The sequence below is a fragment of the Empidonax traillii genome, unplaced genomic scaffold, assembly GCF_003031625.1.
Source record: "Empidonax traillii isolate 1590-97213 ecotype Southwest subspecies unplaced genomic scaffold, ASM303162v1 scaffold65:size4453928, whole genome shotgun sequence".
Taxonomy (NCBI): Eukaryota; Metazoa; Chordata; class Aves; order Passeriformes; family Tyrannidae; genus Empidonax; species Empidonax traillii.
Window position 1 is genome coordinate 2889212 of NW_020955258.1, and position 27999 is coordinate 2917210.

Below are 27999 nucleotides of genomic sequence, written 5' to 3' on the forward strand. Positions count from 1 at the left end.
TGATGTTGTCTACTTTAAAAGGCCTTTGCGGTTTGTTCACATTTGTAATAGCAGGAGGGTTCTGAGCTTCAGATGGCAAGCCAAAATTGCTCATTTGAGTTACAATTTAACTTTCTGGCTATTCGTGGCCTCACCATAGTACTTACCTAGCTGGATACATGTAACAATGAGGTATCTGCCAAAATTCTGTGTGGAAACAGCGCTATTGGCTTTGGGCTAAGCAGTGTTAGCCTTTAGATCTTCTCAAAGCAGCTGTAGCCGTTTCTTTGAGAAAAGCTTGACTGTGCCTCTTTCTAGATGAGGTGAAGCAAAAAAGATGCAAGTTGCAAGCAGAGGGATTCAAACTGTTCCTTTGCAGATCCTTCTAAAGGGTAGGCATTTTCATTGCAAAATCTCACTCTGTTTTAAAAAAAAGGTACATGTGGGACTTTATTGTATGTAATTGTTGGTGATAAAGACACAGATATGAAATCTGGATGTTCTAGCTCTTGCTTAATGCCCAAATAAAAAATCCCTGCTGCTTTTACAGGTAGGTGGCACAGTTAAACAAGCTCTTGCAAAACAACTGGGAGGAGTGCTTAACGATGGACTTCCATGTCAGTCTCATTTTCCACATAAGATTACTTTCTGTTAAGCCGCATAACTCCACATAACTCTGCCAGTTCTAACTTTGAGATCATTTGAACAGTACAGAGTCTTAGCCTTCCATGAATGCCTGACGATGACACAAAGCTTTTGCTTATCACCCCTAGATGTATATGGATGTAGGACCAACATAGTTTCCTTTGATTCTGCATATGACTTATAAAAGGACCTGACTAAACCCCTTTATCCTCAAGAAACAGAGGAAAAAAAACCAGTAATTTTAGACTATTGTACCTTCAGTGCTAGTTCCTTGAAGTACAAAAGCTGAAATAGGGTGGCATTACCATTTCATGTCTGGGGTCAGCCACATCATACATTGAGAATTCTTGGGAATAGCAAGCTCCATGAAATTATCTGGGTTTCGTTCCAAAGGCTAGAAGCTGACAACAGCTCTCATCACTGAGACTGCTGCAAGCCTTGTAAGTTAGTTCAGCATTGGCCTTTTGAGCTTCCCTGTTGCTCTATGCAGAGGTGTTTTCCATCCTCACTCCTTAGAGTAGTGTTAGCACTAATAGCCTACACTGCATGCTTTTTGCTGCTGTGTGATGAGGAGTTGCACTCTGGTTTTCCAGTCTCAGTCTAGTTGTGTGTTAATGGAGCAGAGGGTATCTGGAACTTGTATTTGCATTTATAACTTTGCAATGATTATTGCAAAATGGTGTGTTTGTTTGTACTGGAGTGCATAGCCAAGATTTCCTGACAGCTGGGCTGAGATAAGGGTGTACCATATCGCAGTGCAAGGAAGGTTGCCAGTGACCTCCAGCTTCAGAAGGTGGTTTAGCCCCTCTGGGGAACAAGTGCTCAAACTTTCAGACTCTACAAGATTTTAGCAATATGTTTGAGAGTTGAGGACAAGGAATTTTAAAAGGGGCAAGGAGAGGGGAAAATCTCAGTGCTCTGTTACAGAGATCCTGATATTGACTGCCTATGCTGACATCTGTCTTGCCTCCAAACTGCTGGAGCTTCTGATTATGCAGCATTCCATTCCTTCCCCAGTCTATTCAAATGCAGACATATATGAATTGGTGTGTCTAAACTTAGTTCTAACTGCTTCGTACAAAGAACTTTACAGAAGTTTATGTTTAACTTAGAAGTTCCAAAGCAATACACTTGCTTCCTAGGGATCCTTTCTTCTGCTTTGACAAGGAAGAAAGCATTAAACAATGAGTCTCTACTGACCAGGGTAAATGATGTTACAGGCTTGAGTTTGTTTTTAGCATGCTATAAGCCAAAGGCCTGCTCTGGTGAAGCCCCACACAGTAACCCACTTCAGTTCTTCTCTGTCCCACTACAGGTCAGCCAGCATCACTAACCTGTCCTTGGATCGGTCGGGCTCACCCATGGTGCCTGCTTACGAGACGTCGGTCAGCCCCCAGGCCAGTCGCACTCATATGAAGGCAGAGACCAGCGAGGATGAGCGGAAAATCCTTCTGGTATCTTTCAGTCTTCTGTTTGCCTTCCTTGTGTCATGCAGTAGGAGTGTTTTGCTGCCTTTAAGGCCTCTTCTATAAGCACTCTTACCTGAACCTCTCCTTCAGGTGGAACAGGGATAGAGCATGTTGATGTTGCTTTGGACGTGACTTTCTTCCTGAAACGAATCATAGTTTCATGTGGTGTTTGCATGAAGATCACAGCTTTGGTCTTGATAAGTGTGTTATGCAGTGTGGAGTTGGTGTATGATGGCTCCTTGTGGAACCTGTCATGGTTGCAGCTCTAATGCAATGATCTGATTTTGTATTTCTCCAAGTTGAGATAATTCTTTTCATAGGCCAGGTAATCAGAAACTTCAAATGGCTGCTTTGACATAGTTGCACTGTGATGAATGAATTAAAGCTGTTACAGCTTATTGGGCCAAAACATAACTTGGCCCCTGCCTTTGTTTTCAGAATAAGTAAAACATTTTGTAGAAGGTTGTAATGACCTACTTTTTCAAAGAAAAATCAATGTGCAATAGTATTCTGTGTAATCCTATTATTCCTTCCCCACAGAGGCAGTGTTGTAGGTTGCAGTTACTGTACAAATTTCAGTAAAACATAGTGTTTCTTTTCTTTGAGGGAAGGGAAGTGTTTTCAACCATGGAGGCAAAGAAGTTGCAGAGAAGGGAAGGCAGTGTTTTTCACATATTAAAAGATTAAAGATTGTTCCCCACTGCCTGTTTAAAATCAGGAAGGCTAGTTGTGTTGTTGGGTTCTTCCTGCTGTCAGCAGAATGCATACAAGTGTTCCTGAGGGTGCAGAAACACTAACTTATATTTAGTTGCAAAACTCCTTTCCAGGTTGCTCTGTAAATGGATAACCACAAGAGGTAGGGACATGTTTAAGGCACATCTTTATATCACCCTGCTTCATGCATATATGTTAATGCAGAAACAAGGAAATTTAAACTGCTGTGAATGCAACTTGAACCAAGACTTTCAAGTCCCAGTGCACTTTAGCTTCACTTTGTTTATTTTTTGGTCCATTTTCTCCCTTGGGGAAGAAGAGGACTGGTAGTATCACTTCTGTTTATGTAAGAGCAGAAGACACAGTGTCAGTAAATGTAGGATTTTCTATGCATTCCCTCTGTTTGTTTAGTGCCTTTAGCATGTGGAGTTATCCCTATATCAGCAGTTAATTTAAAGCTTGACCTAGTCCATTCAGAAGACTAATGACCTTTGTTCATAAAATAAAGGTGAGAGAGGTTGTAGATACACTGGTGTAAGCACATACTTCTGTGAACTAGAGGTCAAAATCCTTGAGTTAAAAGGATTTGCTGTGTTCTGCCAGGTTGTCCAGTTTACTATATTCTCAAGTACAAGGCAGCTGAACTGTGGAATCTCCAGTTGCATCAAATCATGTGATCCTATCATGTGCTCTGTTACTGATCCATTTGACTCTGTACTTGGTACAGAAGGGGAGCTACTGACATTGGTTTTAGGATAACACCCATGACACTGCTGGAACTAAGAGCAGAAAGCCAATCCAGTTACAAAAGTGGAGCAAAACTCTTGGATCTCAGGGCACCCTTGGGGAAGTGCAATAATGTGGGTCTGGCAGTTAACTGTCAAGCTGCAACTAGTTAAAATTTAATTAAAACTTGTTTTTCTGTTACACAAAAATAGAACAAATGAGGCATTTGAGAAAGTGAGCTGCAGTGTCTCTTCTCCACCCCTTGAGGTGCTGTGCTGCTTTCTCAAAATAATCCTAGATCCTGATTTTTCCCTCTGCAACAACAGATTGTGCTGTGCCAAGCCACAGCACGTATGGGAAGGCAAAAGGGGCCAGGTGCAGAGAGACAGCTCCGTCACGAAAGTCAGTGCTCATGTTTAACAGGCCCAAAAATAAGTCTGAGTGCTTTTGATCTAGAAGCTGATGTGAAGGCCCAGGTTGATGCCTTTGAAACCAGTGCTCAGATTAGACTGGTAAGTAACTTGCACATCTCCCTTTCCAGGACTCAGTCCAGCTGAAAGATCTGTGGAAGAAAATCTGCCATCATAACAGTGGGATGGAGTTTCAGGACCATCGCTACTGGTTGCGGACACATCCCAACTGCATTGTGGGAAAAGAGCTGGTCAACTGGCTCATCAGAAATGGGCACATAAGCACAAGGTAAACTTGATGCTTTAGTGCAGCAGGTGTGTTCTGTCTGTGAGAGGAGGTTGTGAGTTTGAGCTGGTAGAGAGTAGTACCTTAGACTGCAGAGGCAGACTCCTTTTTAGGGAGATGAGAAAGAAAATTCAAATCTCTCCTTTACTGCCTACTGGAGTAGGCACCATTTTGATTCCATATGGCCCCAAACAACAGGAGACAGGGGTTGTCTTGTTTGGAAACCAGTATGGGAGACAGTTTATGGGACAGGTATCGCTCACACGGAGCGTATTACAAAGATTGTCCAAAATGTTCACTGATACTCCAAAGGGCAAGTCTACCCTTGGGATCAGAGATCATTAATAGTGTTTGATAGCTAAATTCTTGGTGGAACTGGGAGACTCTTAACTGTGTAAGTGAATATAAAGAATCTGATGTATTTAACTATGTGAGAACAGCATAAAAGTGAGATGGTTCTTAAGTGTAGAGCAACAGTTCTACCTCAGAGATGTTCAGTACATAACTCAGGTTAACAATACTGGAGGATCACAATGTGTCTTAATCATCTGTTGGACACCTCAGCTGAATTCAGAGTACTGTCGGTCTCTATCTAGCTCCATGCTTGAACTAGTACATTGTGCTGTCACAGCATAATATTTTAAATAGTGTCTGTTTAAACATGGCAATGGGATACTGAAGAGTCAAATACTGGGTAGCAAATGTCTCTTTCTTTTTGTAGTTTGCTTGTACCATAAACCATATGTGTTTAGAACTAGACTTAGAAAACCATTTCTATTCTTATACTTCCAGGGTCCAAGCCATTGCAATAGGACAGGCATTGGTTGATGGCCGCTGGCTGGAATGTGTCAGTCATCATGATCAGCTCTTCAGAGATGAATATGCTCTCTACAGACCGTTACAGGTAAAAGGAGGAGGAAAGCTGAAAGCTGTGCTTCTTGCTGGGTTTGGCTGCGACTAGAATCTTTTCCAATCCTGTTCTCAAAAGCTGTGGTATGTTTTCTAAATCAGCTGTCCTTACAGAAAAGGTTCAGGCCTTTTTCCTTAGTGGGTTAAAGCCTGCAGAAGTTTCATTTGCCCAGAAAGCTTTGGGGCTGTCCTCTGTGGAGGATGATTTGTTACATGTAGTGCTCCCTAAAGTGGAGGAAAGGGCCTTCAGTCTAGGCCAGTGCCTCTCATGGTGGACATCTTGCACAGAGGCCTTGAGATGGTACAGTTTGTGCTTGTGGCAGTTGTGCTGTCATGTGCAGAATCTGGAATCTTTGGATCTTCTTATATAATGTATTAGTAACCTTCGTCTGAACTCCGGTGGTGGAAGTAACAAGGAATTCAGTATCTTAGCCACATGGTGCAAGTTTGGGATGAGGTGTTTGTTCATACCTCCCAAATAGGACCAGTTACCTGAGGAGAAGGCAGGGAACTAGTGACCAGGGATGCTATCCTACTGTGTTTCATTGCAACCAAACTTACCGGGGGGTAAGAACAATCGCTGGCTGAGTGATTGTACTGGGCTTTTTAGCTTGAACAAGATATCTCTGAAAGCATTCAGTTGTTTCATGTTCTGCAGCTTCTTGCAATGAAGAATCTCTCAGCTCTTGGATGCAGTTGTAGGATCTTCCATTGGGTTTGCTCTGGCCTTCATCTGGCATCCCAGCTAGTCAACTGCAGTGTCTCAGTTGGCTCGTAAAAGCTTACCCCTAACTAGCAAGTGTTTATGGATCCCTGTTTGGAACTATTTGTAATTATATGTTTAAAGCCAGTTCTTGTTCTTGTCAGCTGAAAGCACTGTCTGATTTAATTTCTTCTGGACAAGAGTTAGGAGAAATGGTGTTGTTGACTAAGTTGTTGCTGCACTCACTGTAGCCAAAGTAATGGCCAGTCTTCGCGAACGAAGAACTGGGGAAGGTCTTTACACCTTCCAGCCTGCGCATTGGATTTTTTAGGTGAGACACAGTGTGCGCGGAACTGAGCCCACCCTTTAATCCTGAGGTTCATCTGCCAGGACCAAGCAAGCTTGGACGGTGGCAGCGAGGTCCTCAGGACGTTGATGCCCAAAAAAAAGCAGATTAAAAAAACTGTTTAGACAGGGTTTTATGTCTAAAGCAGCAAGGTATTTATTGATTAACGGCCGGGCAGCCTGCCAGCTAGTGCTGGGAAAACAGGCTCCGAGTTGGTTAGGTTACAGTGAGTATTTTATACAGGTTTGGCAATGATTACAACATAAATTACAATATTCATAACAGGTGGAGTTAGGGGCAGAGATTGAGGCGTGGTTTCCATTTTGAGGAATATTATGGTGGGAGATCCTGTTTGCCTTCATCCTGGGGGCTGCTTTTTAATCCTCATCCTCACCTGACCTCGGGGACCTTTCGTTCTTTCTATTGTTTTTATGTTCTGTTCACTGAGGCTTCAAGAAAGTCTTGGCTTGGGGCCTATAACACCTATTGAGATGTCACCTTGGCTCCTCTGGATGAGATTTATGGGCGCTGGGTTCTTTGTTCTATGTATCTGTAAATATTTTAGGTCTGCAGAACTGGTACAGAACAAGATCTCCTTTGAGCAAGGTAGAGAAATGGGGGGGGAGAACAGTGGGCCCCTGCAGCAAGATGCTTCAGTTAACCCTTCTTCCTTCAACGTAGATGGATTGCCTTACAGGGCTAACGAGCTCCATCTGCCCGGGGAGTGTCCTGACCGGGAATCGAACCCGGGTCTTGGCGTTGACAGCGCCGCGCCTTAACCACTTGACCACCAGGGGCTCCCAACTGTAGCCAAAGGAATGATAGTGAAGGACTTCCTCTTGAGGTGCAAGGAGGCATCAGGAAGGCTGATGGAAATTACTTAGATACTCCCAGGTTCTCTAGCACTCTGGCCAGGCTTGGCTTTGACAGTAGCCCCAGCTAGAGCCTAACTTGTGATTGAAACTCTTGGGGCTACTTTGGTCAGTCAAAGAATTGTTCCAGTAACTTAGAATTTGGCTCCCCGAAAAGCTGCATATGTTGGTTTCTGGGCAAAGTGTGTGCTGTCACCCACCATGGCTTGGGAGAGCAAGCATTCAAAACTGCTTAGTGGTGACAGAATATGTGCAGTAGAATGAACTTGTTCTTTAGTGCCACTTAGTCACAACTTGTGTAGAAGCAGGTACTAGGCAGAAACTAGGTATGTGGGAAGTGTAAAGAAATACTTGTTTCCTGTCACAAAGAGTTCCTGCTTCATACCAAGGGGGATGACTCTATGACTAACTTGGCTCAGCCCACTGAGATTTTTAAATTATCTGAAATTTTTAAAATGTCTGACCTGCATTTGTAGCAGGCTGCTTAATATTTCAGCAGAGCTACACTTTAACAGCTTTTTTCCCTTCCTTGTATTCTAGAGCACGGAGTTCTCGGAAACCCCGTCTCCAGACAGTGACTCTGTGAACTCTGTAGAGGGGCACTCGGAGCCATCCTGGTTCAAAGACATCAAGTTTGATGACAGTGACACAGAGCAGATTGCCGATGAAGGAGAAGATAACTTAGCCAGTGAGTTTCACCTGAATCTTGTTCTCCCTCTGCCTTTTCCTCTGTTGTCCCCAGTACCTCAGGACTTAGTAGTTTAACTGTCTTGCTTTCTGTGTTTGTGTTTCTGTGTGTGCGCATGGGGCTGTAAGGATCTGTGCTAACTACAACCTGGCTAGTCTTCCTGATTCTTACAATGGATACAGTATTTTGTATTTAGTGGAACTGGTAAAGCTTCATACTTCTAATGAAGGAGAAGCATGTAAATTGCTGCCTTCTGTTTCTCAGGCAGACTTCTTGATTTGGGCCCTACAGCAGTGCAATAGAGAATGTCCAAAATGCCAGCATGCCCACATGAAGATAAGATTAGAACGATGAAAATACTGTATTCCTGTAGTATTGCACACTGGTCTTTATGTAATAAAGACAATTTCTCTCCTCTCCTGTACCCTCGTAACACCCATTTGAACCCTTCTCCTCCCTGTATCTTCCCCTTACCCCAACACTAAAAGACTCCGCCAGCCCTAGCAAGCGCACTTCAGTCAGCAGCTTCCAGTCCACAATGGACAGTGATTCGGCCGCCTCCATCAGCCTGAACGTGGAGCTGGACAACGTGAACTTCCATATCAAGAAGCACTCCAAGTACCCACATGTGCCCCCTCACCCTGCCGACCAAAAAGGTACGAGGTAGTCACCAGCTGGAGTTGCACATGATGGAGAGCTGGGCCCCAGTATTACTGACCTATTTGGACACTACTTACATAGCTGTCATACAGAGGGAAAAGTACGATATTTAACTGGCACTTGCTTGCAGTTTTGATATGTTCACCTCTGAGGACGCTCATCAGACCTGTTGAAACACCTCTAAAGAGTGTGTAACTTCCCTGTGACTTTCTCTTTGCAGTTGAAATAAAGTCTCTTGCCCATACATAATAGGGCAGATCACATACACATTCTGGCTAACTGGGGAGGAAAAATAATCTACACATAAACCAGTTTGATAGGTGTCTCTACAGTTTGAGATGGAACTGAAAAAAAGCAAGCAAAGAATAAAACTCCAAACAACAAAGGAACAAAATTAACTTGGAAGAGTTCTGTGCTGACTTAAAATTGTACCTTAATAAGCTTACATTTTACAGAATTGTCTTACTGATGAGCAGTAAGACCTAACTTAATCCATATACATAATATTTCTTTAGAAGAGATCATCCACTTAAATGAAGTAGGAAGAAATCAATTACTTGGCCTTGAAGACTTCTTTTCAAAGGCTTTTTCCCTAAATAAGTGCTAAATTGAAAGACTCTGTAAGCAAAATCCTTAATGAAGAAATAATGTACCTGTTGATAATTGCATTCTTTAAGTAGCATAAGGGCTGTCTGAAACCAGGACTTGCCACTGGCTTGGGTCTAGTATATTCTAGTTGCTTTATGTGCTGGGTAGCAATTGATGTCTTTGTGCTGCTTCCTTACCTAAGGTTACATCAGCTTTGTAGACTTTGGTCTTTGGCTGCTTCTAAGGAGTTTCTTATGTTTAATAATTGTCTCACCCCACCCCTTCAGTATTTCCAACTTTAAAAGATAAGCCATCATTAAATAATTTGTACTCCTAATTAATTCATTCTTATATAAAGTCTTAACAGGTCTTTTGTGTTGTTCTGGATTGGAATGGAAGACATGCCTTTTGCTTGCATACAGATTACATATTCTGAAACTGAATTGGTCACTGAAGAGAGTGAGGGAGGAGAAGTGGTCACAGCTTACTTTCAAAGTATGTTAGACATGGGGGACACAATTAGGCAAGTTGGAGGGGGCATTTATTGGTGCCCATTGTAGTCACCTTATGTTATTTGCTAAAAATGTGTCTAGAAGGAAGAAAATCTAACTGCTTCTCTTCTCCCCCCAAAGAGAGAAGCAGAACAGTTTCAAAAGTTTGAGCTGATGTCAGATGACTCAGTGGGGATGGATTGTCAGCACTACTGATGGGAACTTGTTATTGGTTCCTTTCAACCTGTTTCCAGCTCATACCCTAATCAAATGAAAAGCTAATGCATCTACAGGGAGGGAAACTGTAGAGAGGGTTAATATATCAATGAATTCCTTTTAGGAAGGAGGGATGCTGGATTAAGAGAGCTTGAAAAAGGCCCAGATGTGCTGCAGTATCCTAAGAATTTACAGCTGTAGCAGGTTTATCGTTATCAGTGTGTGATGGCAGTAAAGTAGGCAGTAGTCAGTTTGGCTCTGGCCAGTGTTAGAGGACTTGTAGGGTGTTAATCCTGGTGTCAGACATATTTCAGTCTTTATCTCCGTATACAAAAAGCAGTACATGATGAAGGGGAAATATAAGAGAACCTTTTCCTCTTGGAAACTGTTGACCAAATCAAGGCTGCTCATAGCCAGAACTGAAGCTCTTGTGAGAAAGATTTTGATGATGGAGAGCTCAGAGAAGATCAGCAGCAAAGGCAAGTGCTGAGGCAACTAAAAGTAGAAAGACTTCTGCTTTTGAATTATGTTGGCAGCACTCTGCTAGATTTGGCCAATCTCTGCTAGTGTTTGTTGTCTGTTCCTGAAGCATGTGATCTCTTAACCAAGTTATTCTGTAGGAGTGTAATTTGTTAATAGGAAACTGGTAACGATTGCTTCCGAGAGAATGGATTTCCCTGGAGGGGATAATATCAGTAATATTCCCAGAAATGGGATAGGGGGGAGTTGTCATGGAAATGCACCGTGGAGAAGTAGATATTATCCTGCAATTTTTTTAAAAATCTATATCCTCTGCAAATACAGAGGACTTAGTGTACTTTTTTTTTTTTTTTTGGTAATAATTTCTGGCATGGTAATCTCTAGAGAAAAGACTTAACCAGGGAGCGACAAGTTTAAATGAATGGCAATATACTGAACAGCTAGAAATACTTCCTGGCAATAGGCAGACTGAAACTTTGTAGATACTTAAGTGGGACAAAACCTTACAGTGCATGCTGTAGTGCATAGAGTAGTGAAATACATGACTTCTAAAACTTTGTTCTGGAATTACTAAAGTGAGAGACTTTATATAATAAAATTAATATTAAGACTTTCACCTTGTTTTTCTGATTATCCTGGCTATATTCAACAAAAGATGCCATCTAGGATATTAAAGTATCACAATGATTAGACAGCCAAAACTGGATAGTTAAGCATCTGTGTAAATGGCCCATGGTTATTTTAAGAACAGAGTGCTGTAGTTACTCAGTGACATCGTGTGTTTGCTGCTGTCAGGGCCAGTAACTTCCTTATGACTGTCGTGGACACGTATATTTAACTTGATTGTGTTGACATTATCTCTTGTCCTTAGACTGGGTGACAGTGACTTGATTTTCTTTGAAATAATGAAGTGAAACTGAAGATCATGCTGTCATTTTGAGACTCATAATTTCCTCGCAACTGTGTAAGTTACAGTCATTGGGGTGAGGATGGACAATAGAAAACATCAAGTGCTAGAAGTGCGGGTTAGCTTTGATCTAAGAGGTTAGTGGGTTTCTTCGAATGATTAAGGGATATGCAATGTCCAGCAGTCACAGAGGTCAGCTGCTTTGAAGCAAGGGCGGGTGATGTATCCACCAGCTGTGTTTTAAAACACAGTGGTTTGTATATAGTCTAATGGCAGAACTTACTGTGATGTTATAGGCTGACTAATGTCTGGTGTGTTTCCATGAAATTTGAGTGACTCCAAGTTAGCTGAGTATAGTGACTCATTTATAATATCATCTTCCTAAAGACAAAAGTACTTTATAGTATGTATCAGAATGGAAAACAAAGTAAGATTGTTTTCTGCATTTAAATTATTAAGTGAAAAATTTTAAAGGTGGGGTTTAGTTGCTGTGATTAGAGAGATACAGTTGATATGAGGAACTTCATGTTCTAAATGTTTTTGCAGCCAAATATCCTTGACCCTGGTATTTTTGAGTTGTTTTTGATTCCTGCATCTAGTTGGGAGGGGGAAAGAAAAGAGGACCTGAGTCCATATACAGTTCCTTATCACCACTGCTTGCCAAGTCTTAGCATGCTGTTGCCAGGAGCCCCTTTAGTTCTTTTGAGAACGTACCTCAGTTTTCAGGCTAAAAAATTTGCTACAGGAATATCCGCCATCCCCCTTTCCCATTTTATGGAGCATGATGCAAGTAGGGATGATGTGAGGTAAGAAATGTGCATGTTAGCCCCTCTAACCATCTCAAACTCACACCTACAAGTGTGTTATCTGTCCAGTCTAAGACGAGGTGTGATAGCTCACCTTATCAGAACTTCCCTGGGGCCTAGTCAGAAGTAGCTGTAGGAGCTGAAGCTGTATTGGAGAGAGTAGTAGAATGGCTTGAGTTGGATGGGACCTTAAAGATCACCTAGTAATCTAGAATCTAAATTATTAGAAATCTAGAAATGTTCCTGGTTTGGAGGTGCAACCTCTCTTTTTGTCCAGAGCATAACTAAGGTTAGTTTTCAGCTGAGGATAACTCCTGCTTTGGCTATGCCAGCCAGGGATGTGTGCCAGGCCTAATTGGAGAGTGTTTACAGTAAGAGCTGCTGCCCTGAGGCTGTTGCAGGAGGAGAGGGATGGAGGTACTATTATACATGCTCTTGTGTAGGTAGAGTGTGACATGACTTTCTCTAGGTAGTCAAGTGGGGCTGTGGGTGAATGAATGCTGAGGGTGATCCAGCTTTTGTTAAGTAGTTTATTGTAGTGCTGAACTCCTAAACTAAGCAGGAGATTAAAGGAATCTGCAAATAACCAGTAAGCTGCAAGGGAAGCTTATAACTTCTCTTTGGTACATTGATCCTCTATCAAGTAACTATTTGTAAACGAGTTAGACTTTTAAAATGATGGAGTGTAGGGGGCTTCCTGAGTGCTGCTCCTCAGAGCCTTGTGATTGCTTATGTCCTGTCAGCTTTCTGTTGCTTTCTGTTGGTGGTTGAAAGCAGCCTGGCTTTGCATTCTGTTTGTGGCAGTAGGTCTGGACCATTGAGGGAAGGGTGATAAAGGGTTAACTTTGAACTCCAGGTGATCTTGCTATACAAGCAATCGGGCTACTGCTCTTTTTTTCCCCCATTGTAGAATCCCTTTTTGTGTAACTAAGGAACCAACTAAAGGCACAACAAGCTAACAACCTCTGGAGAAAACAAGTGTTTTGTAACCAGTTATCATGAAAAATCAAGATCTAACAAGCTAAACAAGATTAATAGATGGAGCTTCATCCTATACATACATCCTTCACATACATAAAGTGATATATGTCTTGCTCTGCTTTGTTGCACGGAGTCCACCTCTGTCAGCACAGTTTCCTCAAAACACTTTGAACTGTTCTAGAGCTTAGACTTTTAGCTCTTGAAAGGCAGCCTGTCTTTTGTTTCCATTACTGTGTAAGATGAATCTTGTGTCTGGTCTCTCCTTCAGTCTGAGATGGTTCAGTGGAGTGGGAGCCCAAAATGGTTTCTATATTTTTAGACCAGAGTGAGGAGGCTGTTCCCATGGTATCTGCTTGCATTTTAACACATTTGTGTTCAGGTCTAGAAAAGGGCGGTCTGGGAAAAGCAGACTCAACTCTTAGTTCAGCCTTTGCTCATGTCTACTTTGTTTGTTTTGTTTCTTCACATTAATAAGTACTATTTTCTTGCCATTGTGGAACTTTTTGATAAAACGAGAATGAGAGGAAATTCTTGTCTTAACCACTCCTCAAGCTGTTGCTAAGTTGGTGACTAAAGACTTAGATGAGTAATGCTGCTTCTTCTGGTGTGGGCGTGTACATTGCAATTATATGGACACACCAGTGTAACCTGTCTCTCCTTTTTTTCTCTTTGTCTCCGCCTATCTCCTTCTTCTCTCTTCTTTCAGAGTACTTGAATCCTGAAAACGGAGGGCAGCAGATGTTCTCTATAAGTGATGCTTTTATAAAAGGTAAGGAAAAACTTCAAATCTTGCAATTGTGCATTTTTTAATATAATGATGGAAATACTCCTTTAATAGTGCATTCACCCTTACAAAATATTTACTTGACAGTAAATCTGAACTTATCTCTGGCAAAACTCATGTATAAATTGTATTCTGACTTTTTGAATGCACTTTAAAGCTTACATTTCTTTTGTTTCTCTGATGTCTTAATTTAAATGGAATCAAAGAAAAGCTTTTACTTTTTTTAGAAATAAGTGTAAGTGGCAAGTCTGTTCAAAATTTTCTACCAAGAAACTTATATAACCAATTTTTAATTTTCTGTGCAAGAAACTTATATAACCAATTTTTAATTTTCTGTGCAAGCAAATGAAGATGTGATATGATTAATTGCACTGCTTCTACAGAGTAGCTTAAAGCTTCATCTCTTAAATCTTTCTGGGTTTCCTGTCGTCACCACTATTACTTCTGAAATGAAAGGCCATTATGTGCAGTTGTGAGTTTTAAAACCCTTGTGCCTTCCAATATCATGGCCAGATGCACCTGTGGGCTTTTTTTTCTCCCAAGTAATGCTATTGATTTTGGTGAGCTTGTAAGAGGAGGAAGTAAGGGGAAAGTAAGGAGAAAACCCCATTTCAGTCTGTGCAGCCTGAAAAATGGAGCCTTGGATTAAACTGATGCTTAGTTTTTAACTGAGCTTTTGCAGGAGAAAGGGGGAATTCAATGTAACTTCTGTTAATCTTCTACACAGCTAATTTTGTGTATGGAGCATCTGGAATAAGTTAATCATTTTTAAGAGTCTTTTTTTTCTTTTTTTTTTCCAATAACCCTGCTTAGATTACTGTTGTCTAAGGATTTTGCTTAATATTCTGAGGAGTTTTAAGCTTGAACTCTGAAGGCTTACATACTTGCTTGATGAAAATGTATACACTACTTGCGTAAAAGACTTAAAATATAGTCAGGTATTATAAGAATGTGGAAGTTTATAACTTCCCTCTATAATATCATAATGCCTGTGTGGGAAATAACCTAGTAACTCTTTCAAAGCACAGAAAACTGCTGAAATAAGCTCTAATTTTGGTAATGCAAAACAGAGAACAACTCCAAGGAGTTACTACACAACATAGTGATTCAAAGTGGCAGGCCCCGTCAAACTGAGGACTGTCTTATACTGTTGAAACATACTTTCTGTTTCCAAGATCAGAAATGGCTATAGTTTGTGTTGACATTTAGGATTTTAAAAGTTGTATTCTGTGGATACAGACTTCATTTGCATACTATGAATTGTAGCGGATCATATACCTGTGTATGTGGTTGTTAGGTGGATGGAGATGAGATGATGGACTGAGATGTTTCAAAAAGCTTGTGCCACTTTTGACCGAAGATCCTTGAGAATTCGGTAGAACAGTGCAGTTGCAGAAGAGAAAACTGTCTGCTGTGTGCTGGCAGTACAAGAATTCTGATAGCTCACTTTTCCACTGTACACTTACCACTCTTATACTGTTTGCAGCATCATGTTGCTATGACATCTACCTTAAACTTAGTGTTTCAAGAGGCTTAGACTTATGTCTTAGTAAATTCTTTCCTTTTCAACATAGCCTTTTAGAAAGACACAGGCATTCAGCTGTGACCTTCTATTAACAGGATTTCTTTGTCTCTTGCAGAGTCATTATTCAACAGAAGGGTGGAGGAGAAGTCCAAAGAACTCTTTTTCACGCCCCTAGGCTGGCACCACAGCAATCTGGATCTGCTGAGAGAAGAGAATGGGGAGAAACAAGCCATGGAAAGACTGCTGTAAGAAACGTGCAGAAAAAGGAGTTTGCATATCTTGAGTAAAAATTCCTGAAGCCCCTCTATTCCATCAGCTTTCAGTGGTACTTAATCTACAGTGGACAATACAAGGAACTAATTTGGATTAAGAAAGCAGCTTTTTTACAGTATATTTTGAATGGGGTTTTTCTCTTCTGATTTTTATATATTGAAGTACCGGACCAGAGCTGACTACAGAACATTCTAGGCAGCTGTTCCTTCAGAGGACTTCCTGTATTGTAAATGTTAAGAAATTTACTTCTGAAATATGACTTCAGCTGATCACTGCACAGTATTCTTCTTCAGGAGAAATCATTTTATTTTGCCTTTTTTGCAGGTCTGCTAATCACAACCACATGATGGCACTGCTTCAGCAGCTGCTATACAATGAATCCCTGTCACTGTCCTGGAGGGATATCATTGTACCTGTGGTCTGCCAGGTGGTTCAAACAGTACGGCCTGATGTCAAGAACAGAGATGATGACATGGATATCCGCCAGTTTGTCCACATCAAAAAAGTAAGTTTCAAGCAGTGGATGTAGGTAATAAAAGGGTGCAGCTGTTGGCAGCATCCCTTGTTTGAAGGGAATAGTCCCCTTCCCCTGCTCCCAGCATATTCAATGGTTTGTAATTGGCCAACATGGCCTTTGGATAAGGTGAGGTTCCAGAAAAAACTGCACAGAGGGAACTTTGCATGCTATGAAAGGGACTTTAACGCCCTGGAGCTGACCTCTTCTTTCAGGCTGTAGGCTCCAGAAGGTAGCAAAGAGTAGCACTTTTGTAGTGACTTGCTTCTTTTTTTGGTTTCTGCTTGTTTTGTGCTTGAATTTGGAGATGTACCAAATGCTGGATAAGTAGTTTGCAGAACTCAGTGTAGCAGTCTGTTGCCCTATAACTATTCATTATGGAGGATTCAACTCCTCCCATGCCAAGTACAATGACTTTCTTCAAGAGGAAACTTAATTGTTATGGAATGGTGCATCCAGTTCTGCCAGATGGCCCAGTGTTGACATTGCTGAACTGTAAGACTGGAGTTCTGGCATGCAAAGTGTATTCTGAGAGTCTGATGTGAAACTAGCATTGAAGGAGCTAGTGTGACTGATGATTAAAGATGCAGGCTTATTTTAATTTGGCCAAATTCAGCTCAGCAAGACTCTTTTGCTTGAAAGCTATGTAAGATATGAGGAGAACCTTATAATTCTGGTGGTGGCTTTGTGGCATCTCTTCAGGCAGCATCACTTGTTCCTGCTTCTCCTGAAACTCCAGTTCAAAGAGCAGTTGTTCAGAGCTGAAAGCTCTTCACAGCTGTCTGCTACTTTCATATGCTTGTATTACAATGTCACATGTCCTCTGAAACTTATTATTCAGAAACCTGTTTCATGTTATTACTCCTGTGATTGCCTGTGACTGTAGGTACACCAGTCAACTGTTTTGTGTTCGAATAGTAGGTAGAGGTTTGTTTGGTTTTTTCTCTTTTGTTTGTTTTTTGTTTTTTTTTTTCCTCCCTTTCCTTACAGTTTATTTGTTGTTAATAGAAACAGCATGTACAAAGATATGTGCTCCCCATGACCTATCTAAGTTAGGTTCCCTTACTATGCTCTGGCGTATACCTGGTTTAACAAACAAACATCTCTTGGGAGGCGCGTAAAAATCCTAGAACTTAGTACTTGTTTTCATGTTGTCCTTAGTTTGTTTGGCTTTAAAGGAAAAGAGTTGTATGTCCAGCATGACTGTATCTGATCTTTCATCTGATAACTGAGGGTGTAGCTGAAGGCTGCACATAATTTACAGTACATGCTTTCTGTATTAGGTTTACTGCACTAGAAGATGTGGGAGTGTATGACAGTTCTGAAAATGTTCTTTGTTTTGTTAGATCCCTGGTGGAAAGAAATTTGACTCCATGGTGGTGAATGGATTTGTTTGCACTAAGAATGTTGCACACAAAAAGGTAATGCAGCTTGATTAATTAAATGCTTACAGGAATGCATGCTGTGGAAACAAGTGTGCTGAGACTTGCTTTTTGTGTTGTGCAGCTTCTCTCATTACTCGGGAGGTTTGCGAGCTTTCTCTGGTTTGAGACCCCAGACAATGCTGGTTCTTAGAGCATTTCTTTTCCAAGCTGTTTTTTTTTCTGCCTAGCCCAGAGATTCTAGGGGAGAAACTTGCCTCATAGATGTATAGGAAAACATCCTATCCATCCCTACCACCACATAAGGCATCTAGTAACTACCAGAACTCTTTACCAGGCATTTGTAGTTCTGACTTACAATAGCATAGTAAAATGAGCCTTTAAGGCAAGAGGGCAAGATAGAAATGAACTGAATGGATCCAAGTGTATCAGGCCTTCAGCATTCTTAGTGGTGACTGAAAACGTCTAGCACTGCTTGCTTACTGGACAGTGGCTGTGAAATTCCAACAACTGGATGTAACAACTTCATAAGGAGGAAGAATATATAGTTGAGTCTGCAGGGGGAGACACTTTTAAGGGAGGGTGGGAACAGCAGGGACCGATCATGGGAAGTCTGTCTGTTGTGTATTTCTTTCTCTCTTCTCCATGTGTTTGTATTTGTAACTATTTTTGTGTCTTTCTTAGATGAACTCTTGCTTAAAAAATCCCAAAATTCTTCTGCTGAAGTGCTCAATTGAGTATCTCTATCGAGAAGAAACAAAGTTTACCTGTATTGAGCCAATAGTACTTCAGGTGAGAATATGCTTTTGTTTTTGGTTAAAAAGCAAAAAAAAATCATGATCAGTGCATTCTCTTTCAGTGTGTAAGGTGGAGTAGAGTCAGTGAGATTGCATAGAAAATAGAAAACTTTCCTCTTTGTGTAAGCTAGCTAACTGCTGCAGTAAATGCAGTACAAACTTGTAGTCTTGTGCTGAGGGTTTTTATCTTCAAATTATATGTGCTGTGAGCTCTTGATCCTCACAATTCAGCATTTTACAAGACATGTTTTTAATACCTTCTGAACCTCCTTATACAGTGATAGAGCTAGATAAGATTTAGGTGTGTGAAGAAGTATTTGAAAAGTTAGTGTAGGTTAGGGTTAGGTTACACCCATGTTATTTCTTGTCAGGCTTGAAAAAAAAAATGGAACAAACCCCAACCTAATGAAGTGATGAACTAGAAAATGTCGCTTGGAACAGGTGCCCTGCCCCTGTGAGCAGGGACGTGCCTCAAATATGCAAACACTGAAATATATAGACCTTTTGTTTAACACACTCCATGCTTGTCTGAAAATTGGTCCTTAGGTGTTTGCCAGGATACCCATAACAAGGAATTTGATGCCCTGCTGAGCTTGTATTCTGAGGAGCTGGCAAACTGCTTTTGTGACATCTTTATATTGCACAGAACTTTTAACCCCTGACTGATGTGAGCTGCCGTAATACCTGGCTTGGGAAGCTGTGTCCTCCCTCTAGCAGTGTAGACCTTTAGTTCTGATGCATTGCAGCCTGATTTCTTTTTCTGTGTAGAGTAATACAAGTTTGTGTGGGAGTAGTGAGATGAAGCCAAAAGATTGGCATGGGTAGAAGAGCAATTTTGCAGTGCAAAGCCTTTGGGATGGGACTCCAGGAGCACTGTCCCTAAATACAGATTTAGGGACCAAGGGTGTATGTACAGACTAGTAGAGGCATAGACCATTGTCGTACTCTTCCTGAATGTAAGTATCTCTGAGTGCCAGCACTCAATATTAGCATGTATCAGAAGGTGGAGAACACAGTACTGCAAACTGCTTCGGTTTATGATGCTATGACTCTAGCATCGTTTGAACATGAAGCTTTTTTTAGGTTTGAGGATCTAAGGTGCATATATATATATGTTTGGATTCTGTTGCAAGTCCCTTACTTCACACTGTCATTGGACTATATTATTATGTGCAATTAGGGCTTATAGCAAATTAGTGGTAAACTGGGTGTTCTACCGTGGGAGCGTGAAAATGTGCACGACAGGCACCTGATGGTGCTTTCTGGATAGCCTTTTTCCCTGTTTGATAGGAAAGACCAGTATGTAAATGAAGGGGAAGGTAATAATAATCATTGAAGTGTTGTTTGTTTATTTGTTTGTTTGTTTTTCTGGTGGGTTTGCAGTAGTTAACTGCCATACTTTGTTCCTGTCTGCAGGAAAGGGAGTTCTTGAAGAACTATGTGCAGCGGATAGTTGATGTCAGGCCTAATTTGGTCCTTGTCGAGAAGACTGTGTCCCGAATTGCCCAGGACATGCTCTTGGAGCATGGGATCACTCTGGTCATCAATGTCAAGCCGGTGAGCAATTCCAGTCAGTTAGACTGTGCTAGATCTCTAATGTCACTTTGTAGCAAACACTCTGTGGAAAGCAAAGAGTTGTATTATTTTCTCCTCTAACCAAATCTGGGTACTTTTTTAGTAGTGCTTCTCTTCCAAGATGGCAGTTCAGTTCTAGTTAACTTTGACACCCGTTTGTAGCAAATCATGCCTGGGTCCTTAGAGACTGCAAGAGAGCCTCTATCCCTGTGAGGAGGGTACAGACAGCCAGACAGAGAGCAACTGTGGGAGTTGACCGAGCTCCTGGCATAGCCAGCATTATGCTGACTGCACTGCACTTCCTGGAGGTACCTGGATCTGTTCAAATGAGAAAGTTCAGTGAAGGGCATAATCTTACCCCTCTCCAGAAATATTTACCCAACTGTCTTTCTAAGATTCTTCTATGTTGTGGATGTGTGTTTGTGGGATTGGATTTAACCCAGAATTTGCATCTCTGTGAGAGATTTCCTGGATCACACTGGTGGTTTTTGGTTTATTTTTCAAGATTGAGTGTCCTCTTTGAGTTGTAGATTCTTAAAGTTCTTTCTGTTTTTACAGCAAGTACTGGACCGCGTAAGTCGAATGACCCAGGGAGACTTAGTGATGTCAATGGATCAGCTGTTGACCAAACCACGTTTGGGAACCTGTCATAAATTTTATATGCAAGTTTTTCAGTTGCCCAATGGTGAGTAAAGCTTGGTGTGTCTTAGCTGAAGTGTATGAAAGGATAAATGCTTTGCTCCTTTTAAATAGCTCTAAACTATTGGGTTCTTTGTGTGATCGAGTATTATCCTACTCATTTTTTGTCTGTTACCTCTTGGAATGACAGCAAACTGGCTCTGTACAGAATAGAATGATCTTACTAAAATGAAACAAGATTTTGTATAGATTATGTACATTATTACATATAGAAACAGATTTTAATCAGACTAATTTCTTTCTCTCAAACTGTTTTTTCTCTTCCCACGACTCTGTAGTTTGTCTGTTCCAAACTCCTGTTCAAAATAGGAAGGTTTAATTTCAATGCAGCATCAGATTTCTAAGGCTTTTGTCAGGCAAATGTTGAAAATATTGCAGAATGGAGATTTCATAGTCTGTCTAGGCACTATCCTCACTGTAAAGAATTTTTCTGTATTGAAGTAGAGAATCACAGAACAGCCTGTGTTGGGAGGGACTTCAAAATATATCTGGTCCAACCTTAACGTATCCAATCAAAACTTGCCTTCATGCAGTTTGTGCACATTGCCTCTTGTCCAGTCATTGTGCATCTTTGAGAAATGAAGTTCCTTCTTCTCTGTAACCACCCCAAGGCAGTGGCAATCTGCCAAGGAAGAAGGAAGAAATGCTGCTTGACAGGTTACCAGTGGTGCTGGCACACATAAATGCTGTAGATGCATATCTTTGTGGAGGTGCACTCTTTGCATCTTTTCATAGAATCATAGAAAGGTTTGGGTTGGAAGGGACCTTAAAAATAATTTCATTTTAAGCCCTCTGCTATGGGCAGGTACACCTTCCGTTAGACCAAGTTGCTCCAAGCTTCATCCAGTCTGTCCTTGAACACTTCCCCTTCCAATTCCCTTGCCCCTTCCAGTCTTTAAATTGCCCTCAAAATGTCATAGGCTTTTTGTCTTGTAAGGATGAGCAAATGTGCCTGGGAGGATAATGGTTCTTTTGCTTCCCTGCTGCAGAGTCTCCAGGGGTCTTAGAATATGCTGTTTAGGCCAGCATGTTCCATAGGACCTTCACTTAGATTTTATGGTAACTTTTTTACAAAACAGAGAAGTTTTTATAGCAAATACTTGTTTGCTTGCAAAAATAAGTTAGTACAGTAACGTGAATTTCTACAGCTACTGATGTTACTTGCTCTTAGTCTCTATTACAATCTCTTCAAGTGTGTGAGATACCTAAGAGTGGGTAAACTGTATCCTAACTCCTATGTCTTACTTTTGTTCTAGATCAGACAAAACCCCTGATGTTCTTTGAAGGGTGTCCTCAGCACCTGGGTTGCACTATCAAGTTGTGTGGTGCAGCAGAGTACGAGCTGGCTCGTGTGAAGGAGATCCTCATCTTCATGGTCTGTGTGGCTTATCATTCCCAGCTAGAAATCTCATTCCTTATGGATGAGTTTGCCATGCCCCCTACTCTCACCAAAAACACCTCCTTTCACTCCCTTATTGAGGAGCCAGGAGATGAAAATGAAGAACAGAACCTCTTCAATGGTGAGGATTTCAGCACAGCAGTCAAAGACATTGAACTATCCTCTGAAAAGTTGCCTGTAATCTCTGAGCCAGTGTCCTCTGATGAGGTCAGCTTGCTTGAACCAAGAGGTTTATTTGAGAGAGGTGATCAAGAGAACAATCAGCTGGAAACAGTGTCGTCAAAACAGCAAGAGCATCACAAAGTGGAGTCACCCTTTGCAGTCTTCAACTCTGTACCTCTTGCAATACCTGAAACATCCCTGCTGCCCCTCCATGGCATGGACCAGCACTTGGTCGCTCTGGATAGCCAGGCATTAGAGCCTCTTCAACAGACAGATGATTTGCAGGGGTCCAAGAGTCAGATGAGAGTCTTCAGAGACCCTCTCCAGGATGATACTGGTTTATATGTCGCAGAAGAGGTAACTTCATCTGAGGATCGTCTCAAGACTTACTCTGCAGCATTTAAACAGGAGTTGAAAGATGTCATTCTCTGTATTTCTCCAGTACTGACATTCCGTGAACCTTTTCTTTTGACTGAAAAAGGCATGAGATGTCCTGCCCGGGAATACTTTCCTGAGCAAGTTTATTGGTCTCCCCTCCTCAATAAGGAATACAAAGAGTTGGAAAGCAGAAGGAAGAGGCAATTATTGAGGGATCTCTCTGGACTGCAAGGAAGGAATGGGAGTATCCAAGCCAAGGCTATCCAAATCTTACCTTCTCACGAGTTGGTTAATACTAGAATAGCAGAACATCTACGTGACAGCCAGAGCTTAGCCAGAATGCTGGCTGATTATCGGGCCAGAGGAGGGAGGATACTGCAGAAAAGCACAGATCCCTTTGCCCAAACTAAGGATGTGTCTAGTGTCCCTACTGGAAAAACTGGGTGCAGAATTGAAGAGGAGGAGAAGGGACTGGCCCAGAGTGAATCTTCATGGTCTCATAAGGTAAGACTGAGATATGCTGCTGAAAACCCAAGCTACATAAGTTTCTCATGGTATATAGAATGTGTAGTGCCTCAACCAGAGGGTTGTGGTTTTTTTGGTCTGTTTGTTTTTGTTTGGTTGTGGGGGTTTTTTGTTTTGTTTTCTTGACTGGGACATAACTGGATTTTAGATTGAAGTGCTTTGCAATCATTCAGAACAAGAGATTGCAAAATTTCTGAGAAATACACAAAAGTCAGCCCATTACCAGTTTGATTTGGCTGTACCTAAATGATTTCTGAAAATGAGTCCATGAAGAGGGAGCAATGTTAAGAAGTTTCTTAAACTGAGCTTTTTTGCTCCTTGTATTTGCTGATTTGTACCAGTGTAAGATTTTCAGAGGGCTTAATTTCATGGAAACATCAGTAGGTTGTAATTACATTAAAGTATTTTGATGGATTATAAAAGTTTGGGTGATCTGAAGAAAAGTGAGAATCTCATAATAGAGGGGGAGGAATGTTCTTTGAAATTTCAAAGCATGGGAGTATATGCTTGTAATCCATATTTAAAGTTTTGGTAAACTAGAAAGTAACTAACTTGTATCTGAGGAAAATGATTTTGGGGTTTTATTGAATTATAGACTGTTCAGGAAAAAATGTGTAAATAAGAGTAGCAAAACTGATATGTTGTACCAGCCAAACATTTTGGTCCCTGGGCCAATTGACCCCCATATTCATGAACAGAAGTCACTTTTTAATTGGTGCTCAAATGTAGATCTGTGTGGCTTTGCAGGCCATAAACTGTAAGACTGGCCCTTGCTCTGCATCAGACTGGTTGATGCTGTTTTAAATGTATTCAATGATCAAAGAAAAAGTATTTGGTAACTTCATAGTTCTGTGGGGTGTGGAAGAGAAAACAGCTCCGTTCCAGCAGCAGCACTGTAAATCTCTTCACAGAGAACAGAAAATTGGAAATCGTTCTATAGCCTGAATGAGTAATTGAGGTATAATGTATTGGCAGTGTTTTGAATCCAAGGTGTCATAAACTGTACAGTGATTTGGAGACTTTGGATGTTTGTCATGGGGCTTTTGTTGTTTTCTGTTCCTCTTGGCTTCCTTTCCACAGAAACACATGCATGCGCTCTGGTTTCATTATGCATATTAGTTATGTTGTTCTAAAAGTGGCAGTTAGCAATTATACATAGTACAAGTTTACCTGAAGCTTGGAGACAATGCCAAGTTAATCTGTACAAAAGGAACAAGCAGAGTCTTTAGATAAAACTACTAGAATAGAATTTTGTCAACAGAAGTTGTGTGTGAATAGAGGTGTCTGTAACCAGTGAATGAGTCGATTTCTCTCTACTAGGTGGATTGCCTGAGTCCAGTCAACCATCAGAGGCTCTGTGTTCTCTTCAGTAGCTCTTCTGCTCAGTCCAGCAATGCTCCAAGTGCCTGTGTTAGCCCCTGGTATGAAAACTACTCCTCTACAGCTTATACTGTTGCTATCCCTTTTTTTTCTGAAGTCAAAGTCAGTGCCTACGTCAGAGCAGTATTTCTTTGAGGATTCCTTGGCAGGCTGTAACCATCCTGTAACAGGAACTTTTGCCGAAAGGATTTTGCCTTGTCTGGTCAGGTGACTCCCCAGAGTATTGCATGGCCTCTGTAATCCCCAGGCAGGAGTGAGAAAGCCCAGCCTGAATCCAAATGCTTTAGCTGGTCTTTCACTGCAGGGTGATGTCTGTGTGTGTAGGGCAGCATTGCATGCAGTCTTGTGGGGAAGAGTCTTAGTGTAAACGAACACACAACAATGTCCAGGCCCAAAAATGAGCTTTGTGAGAATCTCAGGATACTTACAGATTGTATTATCCAAGACTGGCATTAGAATATATTGCTATCTTTCTCATATTATAGTTAGCAGTATTGAGAGCTTTATTTCCATCTTAGGGAGCTGTAATTTGTTAATTGTGTGCAACTTACGACACATTTCTATCTCTACCAAACAGGACAGGTCTTGGTGTTTAATCATTTAGATCAAGAGAAAGTAAAGAGAAGACCTTCTTATAGGGAAAGGTCTAGAGTTCCTTAAAAGCTTAGAAATGAGCTAGAGAAGGTGATGATAAGTTCACTAAACAGCAACAATGTGAGGATGTAAATTAGTGATGTTAGAGATATCCGAATTGTGACAATTTATGCTGTTATACATTTTAAATGGCTCGATCACCAAGCAACAAAAGTTTCTATTAAATATTCTAGAAGAATAAGGATTTCTTAATTTTTTTTCATATTCTAGATGTACTATTTTTGCAGCTATTTAAATGTTAGTGTTTGAAGCTTCAAGCTGTCTAGACTTCTGTGCCTAGATATTTTTGAACATGATCTTCAAAAGTGGAGTTGACTTGTATTAGACTTTTAAAGGTCAAGTGTAAAGTTGTTCTAGTAGGACTCTGATCTCATGATTAGCAAACCTCACAGCAGGCATCTAGGAAGGGCAGTCAAGAGGAGAAAAAAAAAATCTCATATACAGGGCTTTAAACAAGCCAGCAGCTAAAGGCCATTGCATGCCTAACAGTGGCAATACTGAGTCTCTAAAGCTGTTTTTTTCCTGTGCTGTAGGATTGTGACCATGGAGTTCTATGGGAAAAATGACCTAACTCTTGGGATTTTTCTGGAGCGCTACTGTTTCAGGTGAGGAGCAACTTATTCTAAATGTTATTCTAAACAAAACAAAAGCTTTTGATAGCTCTGTGAAGTTGACCTGCCACCCTCTATCACTTAGGAGAATAGCATGCGAGTCTGCAGAGCTGGTTGTGTCCTAGTAAAGGACACACCTAAATCTCTTGCTCCCTTTGCTTTACCATGCTCCACTATGCTATAGTGAAACAGGAACTGGATTTAAGAATTCATTTAGTCGTGCTCACTCCTTACAAGCAAATACATCCATTGGTTTGCTACTTTGGCCCTGTCCTTCTTATTTCCTTTATGAGCAAGTGAAACAGATTATGAAACAAGATTTTTAAGTTCATGAAGACAAATGTGTTCACTTAGCACTTTTTTGTAGCAATTAGGGCTCTAAGGGCCTAGTTAAGAGTCTGAACATGCCACCTTTGTCCTCAATAGCATGTGCTTTGGTACAGTGCCAAAGTGGTCTTTTAATTAAGTGCCAAGCACTTCCACAGGTGCTTTGATCTTTATTTTTTTGATTATATATAATATTCTTTTAGAAAGTGATTCACTGCTTTTGGGACCTATACAGCCATTGCTGGCAATGGAACTTCCTTACATGCTATTTCTAAATTATTACAATTCACTCAACAGAATTAGCTAGCCTTCACTAAAGATTTAGGAAACTTATTTTACGGTGAAGGTAAATAATAGCATCATATTAAAAGGCTTGTTAGAGCTGTTGAATCAGTTCTTCAGCAGTGCCTAATATATGATCATTCACAAATGTTTTTATTTCTCCGTAAGGCCTTCCTACCAGTGCCCCAGCATGTTCTGTGAAACACCAATGGTGCACCACATCCGTCGCTTTGTTCACGGGCAAGGCTGTGTGCAAATTGTGTTAAAGGAGCTGGACTCCCCAGTCCCTGGGTACCAGCACACCATTCTTACTTACTCCTGGTGCAGGCTGTGCAAACAGGTAAGGATGTGGATTTAAGAATCATTGCTGTTCCGATTTTGTATTCTTCTTGTGACTGGCTTCGTATGGAAAGGTAGTATTTGTGAGAAGGTGCTCATCCCTGGAGCTATGGCTAAACTAACAGAAAACCTGTTAATGGTACAGATATTCTCATGTTACCTACAAATTCCTCTAGTAGAGCTGGGAGTCTTGAGGGTGAAACATCTTGTGTGAGGGAGTCTTGTTTAGAAAGTGTCAAAACTGGCTCTGAGAGTTTTAATGGAAAAAATTTAAGTTTTAAATGGAAAAATTTAAGATTTAAATGGAAAAAATAGAGTTGCCCCTGAGAGGTGAAGAGTATGGTCCCTTCCTTGCAGTGAATCAGTACAAGCATCAAAAAATGTATGTGTGGGGAAGGGCAGAATCCAAGACCTACCGTGTTAGTAATTGGCTAAAGCCACCTGGCATTCTTTGATCTGCTATGGACTGAACACCCTGCACTGCGTCACCATGACGTCTAGAATTCCTTTAGCAGTCATTAGAAAGTAACATCTTCGTTAGAGAAATGCTAAATTGCTTTAAAGAAAACCCACAAGATAGTAAGATTGTGTATTGTCTGAAACTTGATCTGTAATTTAGCTAAGAAAACATTGCATCGCTGGCTGAACATTAAGAGCCTTCAAAGAGACAAGACTAAAACTTAATGAAAAAGATTCATGCAGTGCCTGAAATGTAAAACATCTCAATTACCCATGTGGATGATTCAGTTCACCTACTAATGCTGACTTAAACATGGGTGTTGGATTTAAAGATACCTGGAGGAAGTTAACGCAGGTGCTGACAGCAAGCCCTGCACTGCTGTGTATACACCTGCTCTATAACCTTTTATTTCTGTGTGCTCATGTAAACACTAATGTGTTTGTGGCTGTGTGTCTGCTCTAAGCTCGCAGGCACTGCTGAAGATGAAATGCACTGCAAAGCAATACCAGTGCATTTGTAGCTGAAGAATCATCAGGGAAAAGTATATGATGTAACCATTGCTTCTGCCTGGGTTGCTGGAAACTGTCTCTGTGCAGAGAAATGGCATCCCAGATATAAATTTCTATCAGGGATATGTTTGGGCTCCCCCAGCTTAGCACCTGTCATCATCAACTAGCCGTTGTTGTTTTTCAGATTTATTTTAAGTAGGTATTGGCCTTAGCTTTGCGTAAGTGTTTTGTTGTTTGGCATGTTTCAGGGTCATGGGTGTTTCTGGTACTAGAAATACTAGGTTCCTGTATAAATTAACTTGTCCTTAATCTTGTTTGAAGGATGAAATCAAGACGCTTGGCTTTCAATTTTTCAGGTGACACCAGTTGTTCCTCTTTCCAATGACTCTTGGTCCATGTCTTTTGCAAAATACCTTGAGCTGAGGTTCTATGGGTACCAATACACTCGAAGGGCCAATGCAGAGCCTTGTGGTCATTCCATTCATCATGACTATCACCAGTATTTTTCCTATAATCAGATGGTGGCATCTTTCAGGTGAGTTCCACTG

The 27999-nt window shown here is 41.0% G+C and overlaps 1 protein-coding gene across 3 annotated transcripts in view; it reads left to right on the plus strand.

The window, feature by feature from the left end:
- PIKFYVE (phosphoinositide kinase, FYVE-type zinc finger containing) overlaps nucleotides 1–27999 on the plus strand; it is a 65003-nt gene that overhangs the window by 17849 nt on the left and 19155 nt on the right. For 2 of the 3 annotated variants that reach the window (XM_027880215.1, XM_027880216.1), the window contains exons 8-24: nucleotides 1940–2078; nucleotides 4075–4232; nucleotides 5022–5133; nucleotides 7600–7747; nucleotides 8236–8403; nucleotides 13583–13645; nucleotides 15301–15430; nucleotides 15783–15963; nucleotides 17319–17393; nucleotides 18039–18146; nucleotides 19568–19708; nucleotides 20285–20411; nucleotides 21682–22868; nucleotides 24210–24310; nucleotides 25457–25528; nucleotides 26312–26483; nucleotides 27808–27986. In XM_027880215.1, coding sequence (XP_027736016.1) covers nucleotides 1940–2078; nucleotides 4075–4232; nucleotides 5022–5133; nucleotides 7600–7747; nucleotides 8236–8403; nucleotides 13583–13645; nucleotides 15301–15430; nucleotides 15783–15963; nucleotides 17319–17393; nucleotides 18039–18146; nucleotides 19568–19708; nucleotides 20285–20411; nucleotides 21682–22868; nucleotides 24210–24310; nucleotides 25457–25528; nucleotides 26312–26483; nucleotides 27808–27986 — 3261 coding nt within the window. The remainder of the gene's footprint in view (nucleotides 1–1939; nucleotides 2079–4074; nucleotides 4233–5021; nucleotides 5134–7599; nucleotides 7748–8235; nucleotides 8404–13582; nucleotides 13646–15300; nucleotides 15431–15782; nucleotides 15964–17318; nucleotides 17394–18038; nucleotides 18147–19567; nucleotides 19709–20284; nucleotides 20412–21681; nucleotides 22869–24209; nucleotides 24311–25456; nucleotides 25529–26311; nucleotides 26484–27807; nucleotides 27987–27999) is intronic. The other variant, XM_027880217.1, reaches the window with a different exon arrangement.